Source organism: Dryobates pubescens, chromosome 6, assembly GCF_014839835.1.
Source record: "Dryobates pubescens isolate bDryPub1 chromosome 6, bDryPub1.pri, whole genome shotgun sequence".
In the NCBI taxonomy this organism is placed as follows: domain Eukaryota; kingdom Metazoa; phylum Chordata; class Aves; order Piciformes; family Picidae; genus Dryobates; species Dryobates pubescens.
Window position 1 is genome coordinate 3,711,857 of NC_071617.1, and position 10,032 is coordinate 3,721,888.

Below are 10,032 nucleotides of genomic sequence, written 5' to 3' on the forward strand. Positions count from 1 at the left end.
TTCAGCCTGAAGTGAAGCTTGGTTTTTTGAGGTGCTTTTCAGTGCTCTTAGAGATGAATGTTAATTTGTAATCAGGTGAGTTAAATTAAGGGCATGTTTCACTGACTATTTTTACTTCTTTCTGCTTAGGTTGGCACAATGAATTACATGCCCCCTGAAGCAATAAAAGATATGTCTTCCTATGGAGAAAATGGGAAACCTCGCTCTAAGGTAGCAATCTTGTGGTGTTCTTTTTTGTTTTCCTCTTCCTGGGAGAGAGATGTTTGGAGTCAAGCTCTCTGGGTCTCTTTCCTCACCTCTCTCCTCTCCCCTAATCCTCCCCAGCCTTATGTGCTTTCCTTTTAAAGTGCTTCAGCAGAAGTAGGTAGTCCTGTAAGAAACTAGCCTAGGTGTGGTGCTTGAAATCTGGGTCTGCACAGCTGTGGTCACAGAATGCTAGGAGTTGGAAGGGACCTTGAAAGATCATCCAGTCCACCTCCCCTGCCAGAGCAGGGTCACCTAGAGCAGGTCACACAGGTGGGCTTTGAATGCTTCCAGAGAAGACGACTCCACAATCTCTCTAAGCAGCCAGTTCCAGTGCTCTGGCACCCTCACAGTGGAAAAAGTTTTCTTTATGTTCACTAGGAACTTCCTCTGCTCCAGTTTGCACTGTTGCCCCTTGTCTGATCACTGGACATCACTGAGGAGAGGCTGGCATCACTGAGGCTTCCTCTGTCTCAGTGGTTTCTGCACTGAATTAATTTAGTATGATTTTATTTGTATTTACTCATCAATATGAAAGTAAAATACTGCTGCTCAACTTAAGGGCTACTGTGGCAGTTGGTCTGGCAAAGCTAATGTGGGGATTGTGGAAATTTCAACCCACCACAGCTACCTGTAAGCTTTTGTTGTTCAAGGAGGTTGATACTCAAAAAGTAATTAATAGAAATCATTTTTAAGGAATATTAATGACTGAAGTCACAGTACTTAGTAGCACAGAGTCTTGGTGCCTGTGTGGTATACTAAGCTCTGTTAACCAGTGTAAAATAGATCATAGAATCAATAAGGTTGGAAAAAACCTCAGAGATCATCAAGTCCAACCTATCATCCAACACCTCCTGACAACTAAACCATGGCTTCAGGTACCACATCCACTCCCTTTTTGAACACCTCCAGGGATGGTGACTCCACCACCTCCCTGGGCAGCACATTCCAATGGCCAATCTCTCTTGCTGGGAAGAACTTTCTCCTCGCCTCCAGCCTGAACCTCCCCTGGCACAGCTTGAGACTGTGTCCTCTTGTTCTGGTGCTGGCTGCCTGAGAGAAGAGACCAACCCCCACCTGGCTGCAACCTCCTTTCAAGTAGTTGTAGACAGCAAGGTGGTCTCCCTTGAGCCTCCTCTTCTCCAAGCTCCCAGCTCCCTCAGCCTCTCCTCACAGGGCTTATGCTTGAAGGTGCACAGTAATTTCATTTAACAGCTCAATTAAGTGACAAATTGAGTGGGGCAGTTCCTTTAAGGGAGGAGTAATCCTTGTTTTGTGTTTTAGATCAGTCCCAAAAGTGATGTGTGGTCGTTGGGATGCATTTTGTACTGTATGACATACAGGAGGACTCCATTTCAACATATAACAAATCCACTTAACAAACTGCATGCCATCGTTGATCCTACCTATGATATAGAATTTCCAGATATTGCTGAGAAAGACCTTCAAGATGTGCTAAAGGTAACCAAGATAAATTGCCCTTACTTGACTGCAGATTAGTTTCTTTAAAGCATATTTCCTTAAAGCTGATTGAGTTGTGCTTGAGAAATTTTGGACCAAAATGCTTCCTGCTCCTTCTAGCATCTAGGCCAGAAGAAGGCTTAACGAAGCCAGAGCCTACTTCCTATAGCTGCTGCAGTAAAAGTGTATTTGCAGCTCATCAAATAAGTCAGTAGTTAGTCTGGCTTAGCTCCTTTTAGATGAACAAGGGAAAGTAATCACAACAGCTTTTGTGTTTGCCATCCCTCTCCCTTGCCTGCTGTTGAAACTTGCTCAAACTCTAGTTATGCTGCTCAGCAGCTAACAAACTGAAGTCTAGAAGCATTTATCCCCTTAGCTTTCAAATCTCAGTGTCATGCAGCACAAAAGGACATTGTAGGTTCTAGACTTCACCTCTTCTGACACTGGTGCTTGAGTCAAACAGGGATGCCAAACTTTACCCTGAAGATAATGAAGGCAATTAGGTTAATCTGTTATTGTATTGTGATTGGAGTTGTTAGGTAGGTTGGCAGTAAAGAACAGCTGACATGTTTCTACAGAGTCCTTATTGTTAACTCCTTGGAATGTTCTTAACTTGTGGGCAAAGCATTCTTCTTGTTTTCCTTTGCAGCACTGTTTAGTAAGAAATCCTAAACAAAGAATATCTGTCTCAGAGCTGCTGGTGCACCCCTATGTTCAAATTCCAAGTCACTGCCAAACAGGTACATTTAGATCTTAAAATGCATTTTCATTAATTAGTCTCTCTCATTTTATTTCAGAAAGCAAAATGCTTTCCTCCTGTATGTACTTCCCACTTGCTGGTGTAACAGTCTGTTCTGTTTGGTGCCTATGTGTGTTCCAGAAAAGACTTCAGTATTTTCATAGAATCACAGAATTAACCAGGTTGGAAAAGACCTCAGAGATCATCAAGTCCAACCTATCACCTAACAGCATCTCATCAATTAAACCATGGCACCAAGTGCCTCATCCAGGCTCTCCCTAAACATCTCCAGTGATGGTGACTCCACCACCTCCCTGGGCAGCACATTCCAATGGCCAATCTCTCTTGCTGGGAAGAATTTCTTCCTACCATCCAGCCTAAACCTCCCCTGCTGCAGCTTGAGACTGTGTCCTCTTGTTCTGGTGCTGGTTGCCTGGGAGAAGAGACCAACCCACACCTGGCTGCAACCTCCCTTCAGGGAGTTCATAGAATCGTAGAATCGTTAGGGTTGGAAGGGTCCTCAGGGATCATCCAGTTCCAACCCCTCTGACATGGGCAGGGACACCTCAAACTAGATCAGGTTGCTCAGAGCCACGGTTGCAGAGAGCAATAAGGTCTCCCCTGAGCCGCCTCCTTCTCTAGGCTAAGCAACCCCAGCTCCCTCAGCCTCTCCTCACAGGGCTGTGCTCCAGACCCCTCCCCAGCCTTGTTGCCCTTCTCTGGACACATTTGAGGACCTCAACATCTTTTCATAAAGGTTTTAATTAAACCTCGTAGGAATTGTATACAACTTTAGCATAATTCTAAATTAATTGATTGCAGGTCTTCCAAATGCAAAAGGAACAACAGAGGAAATGAAACTTATCCTTGGCCAGCTGGTTGGCTTGAATTCTCCCAACTCTATTTCTAGAGCTGCTAGGGTAAGTGCATTTTCTGTGCTGTGTGGTAGTCCCTGTTCTTGCAAACAAGGGGTAGAATGTTTGGTAATGAAAGCTGGAAGGATACCTCAATCCAAGCTGTAACCACAGCTTAGAAAACCATTACACACTGTACTGATTTTTGTTTGGAAGCCAGCAGAATCTCTCTACATCCTTCTGAATGGAAACTGTTGAAAGGATGATGGTCACATTAAGTTATTTTGTGTTTTACTTCTCTTTAGCTGCTCCTCCTCCTTACAGCTGTGCTGCTTTGTTTCCAAATCCCCTACTTCCCCAGGATCTCCTCTCTGGAGCATTCCTTACTGAACTGCTTTCAAGCTGCCCAAAACCTGTAGTAGGTCTTCTAATTTTAAGGACCATCCTCAAACAGAGATGATATAAATTCATCTGTCAAGTGTGCAAGCTCTTGGACTCAAACTGTTTGTCTTTGCTTCCTGGAAGCTGCTGAACTGTTAATGCATTGCTGTGAAGTACTCTCTGTACCTTGAGGTGTTATGATTCCAGTCTCTTGGTTGACTGCCTGAGAGAGGTTTGATAACTCCTCACAGGATCACAGATTACAGGATGTTGGGGATGGAAGGGACCCAAAGAGATCTTCAAGTGCAACCCCTCTGCCAGAGCAGGACCATAGAATCTAGCACAGGCCACACAGGAACACATCCAGACAGGCCCTGAAAGTCTCCAGAGAAGGAGACTCCACAACCTCTCTGGACAGCCTGTTTAGTGCTCTGTGATCCTCACAATGAAGAAGTTCCTCCTCATGTTGAGGTGGAACCTCCTGTTCTGTAGTTTACATCTCTTGCCCCTTGTCCTGTCCCAGGGCACAACTGAGCAGAGCCTGTCCCCTTCCTCTTGGCACTCAGCCCTCAGGTATTTATAAACTCTTCACCCCCTGGATTCTTTCCATCCCTCTCAGAAGGGGTGATGGTGGTCTGGTGTGTAAGCTGAGATGGCATACAAAGCTCTTTTTGTGGGAAGGAAAGCAAATTCAGGGTGCAGTGAGTAAATCTACAGAAGGCTCTTGCACTGCTAGTCATACTTGAATATCTTTTTTGAAAGCTGGGAGTGCACCAGAGATTCCCTTTGGAATGGTATTGTGACGCAGCTCTGGTTGTGGCTGCTTATTTTCCCTGTCTTGTCATAAAGCTTGCTTGCCCTGAGCTTGCAAATGCCTCTCTCCTTCCATGCTGGTGTTACCACATCAGAGGCAGCTCATGGAATAAATCTGACTCTTTTTGGTTGTTTTAATCTCAGTAATTACTTTCTCAGCCAGCTTGCTCGTGCAGCTAAATCAGCACATGCTGCCTTTTAAGCAGCTACACTGCGTTACAACTGAGCTGCCTTCAGTGGCTCTGTCTCTGAGAGAAGCTGTATGGAGTTGGGAATATTGCAGTCTGTGATGACTTATTTCAAGGATCACAGGATGCTAGGGGTTGGAAGGGACCTCCGAAGATGAGTGTCTTTCTCTGATTTGGGAGAGAAGCTGTAGTATGGAGTTGGGAATATTGCAGCATGTGATGATTTATTTCAAGGATCAGAGCATGTTAGGGGTTGGAAGGGACCTCTGAAGATCAGTGTCATAGAATCTATGAGGTTGGAAAAGACCTCAAGAATCAAGTCCAACCTGTCACCCAAGACCTCATGACCACTAAACCATGGCACCAAACACCATGTCAAATCCCCTCTTGAACACCTCCAGGCATGGTGACTCCACCACCTCCCTGGGCAGCACATTCCAATGGCTAACAGCTCTCTCTGTGAAGAACTTCCTCCTCACCTCGAGCCTAAACTTCCCCTGGCACAGCTTGAGACTGTGTCCTCTTGTTCTGGTGCTGATTGCCTGGGAGAAGAGACCAACCCCCACCTGGCTACAACCTCCCCTCAGGTGTCTTTCCCTGATTTGAGAGAGAAGCTGTAGTATGGAGTTGGGAATATTTCAGCATGTGATGATTTCTTTCAAGGATCACAGCATGCTAGGGGTTGGAAGGGACCTGAAGATCATAGAGTCTAAGCCCTCTGCCAGAGCAGGATCATAGAACCCAGCACAGGTCACACAGAAACACATCCAGACAGGCCTTGAAAGTCTCCAGAGGAGGAGACTCCACAACCTCTCTGGACAGCCTGTTCCAGTGCTCTGTGACCCTCACAATGAAGAAGTTCCCCCTTGTGTTGAGGTGGAACCTCCTGTGCTGTAGTTCATATCCATTGCCCCTTGTCCTATCCCAGGGCACAACTGAGCGGAGCCTGTCCCCCTTCCTCTTGACATCCTCACACTGAGGTGGAACCTCTTGTGCTGTGGTTTATATCCATAGTGTTATGGTAATGTTTGCCATGCAGATGTGATTGGAATCCCTGTGCAGTGCAGCTGCTCACCTGAATTCCTGTGTTAGGGGTTGGAAGGGACCCAAAGAGATCTTCGAGGGCAACCCCTCTGCCAGAGCAGGACCATAGAATCTAGCACAGGCTACACAGGAACATATCCAGACAGGCTCTGGAAGTCTCCACAGAAAGAGACTCCACAACCTGTTCCAGTGCTCTGTGACCCTCACACTGAAGAAGTTCCTCCTCATGCTGAGGTGGAACCTCCTGTGCAGGAGTTTATATCTGTTACCCCTTGTCGTATCCTGGGGCACAACTGAGCAGAGCCTGTCCCCTTCCTCTTGACATCCTCACACTGAGGTGGAACCTCTTGTGCTGTGGTTTATATCCATAGTGTTATGGTAATGTTTGCCCTGCAGATGTGATTGGAATCCCTGTGCAGTGCAGCTGCTCACCTGAATTCCTGTGTTTCTGTTGCCTTTCAGACTCTGTATGAGCAGTGCAGCAGCGGTAAGCGTCTGGATGTCTCAGCCTTTGCAAAACAGGGGAGTCAAAAATCATGGACAACAAAATGATCTGCTGCTGCTCAGGATGCCACAGAGATGTCTGGTCTGTTTAAAAAAAAAAAAAAGAGAAGAGTATTTTGTGCTGCTAGCTTTTAAAAGGACACTCAGCATATTTCACCTTTAAAAACGTATCTGTGTCTTCTGATAATGTTTGTAGATCATTAAAGCATTTAAGTGAGTGCTTTTTACTGTGGGCTGGTTCACTCTTTGCATGCTACTTAGGGTGAGCAATGAAAATTGCTGGTTGGTGACTGTGATCTCTGCTAATTACAAAGCAGTACAGCGCCTGGAGTACAAAAACTGATGTGAGAACCTTCAAGCTTTACCACCCCTCTCTGAAGTTAAAACAATGTGTAAATATCTGCTTGACGTATCTCTTATGTTGATATGCTGTTCCCTCCTTTACTGACACCTGCTTCTTGGGTCCAGTTTGGGTCACAGCTAAGAAAATAAAGTGTTTATAGAGGAGATCAATTGCAGTACTGCTAGATACATGTAAATGTCACCTAACTCTTTGGTTTGAGCTGTTCCTGGGGTTGTGACATGGTGGAAGCATCAGTCCTGTTCAGAAGTTCTAGGAATAAAAATGGCTTTTTGTTGTAGTAAAAATGCTACTGCAACTCAGACATGCTGTTCAGATTTCAAACTAGAAAAGCCAGCAAGAGAAAAGGACTTGGGGGTGCTGGGGGATAAGAGGCTCAACAGGAGCCAGCAGTGAGCACTTGCAGCCCAGAAAGCCACCCAGAGCCTGGGCTGCAGCAAGAGAAGCACAGCCAGCAGGGCAAGGGAGGTGATTCTCCCCCTCTGCTCCACTGGAGCCTCTATTAGAGAAAGGATCCAGAGGTGCTGGAAGGTGTCCAGAGAAGGGCCAAGAGGATGATCAGAGGGCTGGAGCTGCTCTCCTAGGAGGACAGACTGAGGGAATTGGGGCTGTTCAGTGGAGAAGAGAGAAGGCTTTGAGAGGACCTTAATTGTGGCCTTCCAGTATCTGAAGGGGGCCTGCAAGAAAGCTGGGGAAGGGACTTTTTAGGGTGTCAGGGAGTGATAGGGCTAGGGAGAATGAATCAAAACTAGAAATGAGTAGGTTCAGCTTGGGTGTTAGGAAGAAGTTCTTCCCCATGAGGGTGGTGAGAGCCTGGCACAGGTTGCCTAGGGAGGTGGTGGAAGCCTCATCCCTGGAGGTTTTTGCAGCCAGGCTGGAGGTGGCTGTGAGCAACCTGATCCTAGAGTGAGGTTGGAAGTGGATGATCCTTGAGGTCCCCTCCAACCCTACCAATTCTATGGTTCCTATGATGCTCAGAAATGACTACCTTGGGTTTTCAAAAGCATCACTTCAAAGCTACTGACTGTAGGAGGACTTTTTTTTTGTTTTTACAGAATAGTTAGTGAATTGATCAGGTTCTGTCTTGGGTGAAAGTCTATGAATTTTAAATGTACTTGCATCATTTAAAAGATGTTAAAATAACACCCAATAGCTTTAAATTTGGAAAGAAAAAAACCCACTCCTTCAGTTTTATGACAGCTGCCATCCTTGGGTACTTTCTCAAACATGGAGCTTGCCAGCTCTATCTGGATCAAGCATTTTGATTTGCTCTGCTGTGCATTTCCTTCATAACAGCCATGCATAGAGAATAGAATTAACCAGGTTGGAAAAGACCTTTGAGATAAAAGTCCAACCTATCACCCAATAGCATCTAATCAACTAAACCATGGCACCAAGTGCCTCGCCAGGCTCTTCCTAAACCTCTCCAGTGATGGTGACTCCACCACCTCCCTGGGCAGCACATTCCAATGGCCAATCTCTCTTTCTGGGAAGAACTGCTTCCTCACATCCAGCCTAAACCTCCCCTGGCACAGCTTGAGACTGTGTCCTCTTGTTCTGGTGCTGGTTGCCTGGGAGAAGAGACCAATCCCCACCTGGCTACAACCTCCCTTCAGGTAGTTGTGGACAGCAGTAAGGTCTCCCCTGAGCCTCCTCTTCTCCAGGCTAAGCAACCCCAGCTCCCTCAGCCTCTCCTCACAGGGCTGTGCTCCAGACCCCTCCCCAGCTTTGTTGCCCTTCTCTGGACACCTTCCAGCAACTCAACATCTTTCCTAAACTGAGGGGCCCAGAACTGGACACAGTCCTCAAGGTGTGGCCTAACCAGTGCTGAGTACAGGGGCACAAACCCATTCTGATGCCTGACCACAGAAGTCTGACTATGCAACCAAGCACTGGAGCACAAATCAGCCTGCAAGATAATCCTCCCTCTGTGCTGGAGGTGCCTGTTCATAGCCCTTCTGTTATCTGTATGCCATCTGACAGGCTGATTAGGTCACTTATCTGAGGGGGTGAAACAAGTCATTCTTGCTGCTGGACACTTACTAAAGCCAGCACATCCTGCTGCCTTGGGAAGATGCAGCTGGAGTCCAAAGAAGCATGCCCCTACTGTAGCAGTTGGTGAGGACAGTGTGAGTCCTGATGTGTGACATTCTAACAGGCCTTCCACATAGTTTGGACTGTTTCTACTGAAGAGAGATCTCAGCAACCTCTTCTTGCAGGTAATCAGTGATAGAACAGGAGAGAATGGCCTCGAGCTCTGACTGGGTAGGTTTAGGCTGGACATTAGGAAACATTTTTTGATGGCAAGAGTGGTCAGGCCTTGGAATGTGCTGCCCAGGGAGGTGGTGGAGTCCCCAAGCCTGGCTGTGTTTGAAGGTGGTTTGGATGTGGTGCTTGGGGCTATGGTTCAGGGGTGACCCTTGTAGAGTAGGGCTCTGGGTTGGACTTGGTGATCCTGAGGGTCTTTTCCAAGCTGAATGTTTCTGTGATTTCTGGGGAGCCTCAGAAATGCCTTGGAGCATCACACAATGCTAGGTAGTTGTATTTGTTCTGAAGAGGTAGGTGGTATTCCTGAGAACTTTCAGTCTGACCCTGTAGAAGGGGAATTCCCACTGCCTTTGCCAAGTGTGTTAGTAGAGCTGAGATGCCTAGACAGGGGAGATAAAGGTAAGCTTATCTCACAGGGATAGGCATCCTGTACTGCATGCTCTGTTCTACTTTCCCTTGGTGTTTGTGGGGATCACTCTTAACTGCCACCTCCAGTTAAGGAAAATGTGCTGCCTTTTGGCCTTGGCAGACAGCAGGGAGCCAGATGCAGAGTGGCAGCTGCACCTTGCATGACTTCTTTTAAGCTCTCAACACAGCTCTTATCCAGTGTGCTGTCACTCCTAGCACTATCACAAGGTGTTGCTTTGGAGTCAAGAACAAATAGGAGCAGTCAACAGCTATCCTACCAACAGTATTGCAGGAAAGGCTTCATTTCAAGGTGTTCTTGCTATCTTTTCTGCCATTCAGTTATCAGTTTCCTGATGACTTCCTAGCCCTGTAAGAACTAAAGCTGCATCTGCTTTGATCTCTATTGCTACATGAAACTCCTAAGTACTGTGGTGGTGTTTTTCCTCCCAGACTTGAGTAGCTCTGATTTTTAAACAAGGTTTTCAGAGCTTTCTAATCTAATAGAAGCAGCCCCTTTGTAGCTGGCAGGTTTTGTTCCTGATTCTCTCATTCAGAGCAGCAAAACCATTGTTGAAATGCCACATATTATTATTATTAAATGTAAAGCTCTGTAATGCAGGGTAGTATTTTTGTGACTTTATCAGGAGGCCTCTGCATGATGTCAGTGTTTCAAAACCCTAAGCCCTCACCACCTTCCTTTGGATGCCAGCTAGGGACTATCCTGCTGTGACAGAGCAAGTGCTTGTAGAAGAGCATTAATTATTCCAG

The 10,032-nt window shown here is 46.4% G+C and overlaps 1 protein-coding gene across 1 annotated transcript in view; it reads left to right on the forward strand.

Moving 5' to 3' along the window:
• TTK (TTK protein kinase) overlaps window positions 1-6,275 on the forward strand; it is a 32,170-nt gene extending 25,895 nt beyond the window's left edge. Inside the window, exons 18-22 of the mRNA XM_009907424.2 lie at window positions 130-210; window positions 1,528-1,704; window positions 2,354-2,444; window positions 3,266-3,363; window positions 6,186-6,275. Coding sequence (XP_009905726.2) covers window positions 130-210; window positions 1,528-1,704; window positions 2,354-2,444; window positions 3,266-3,363; window positions 6,186-6,275 — 537 coding nt within the window. The remainder of the gene's footprint in view (window positions 1-129; window positions 211-1,527; window positions 1,705-2,353; window positions 2,445-3,265; window positions 3,364-6,185) is intronic.
• The last annotated feature ends 3,757 nt before the right edge of the window (window positions 6,276-10,032 follow it).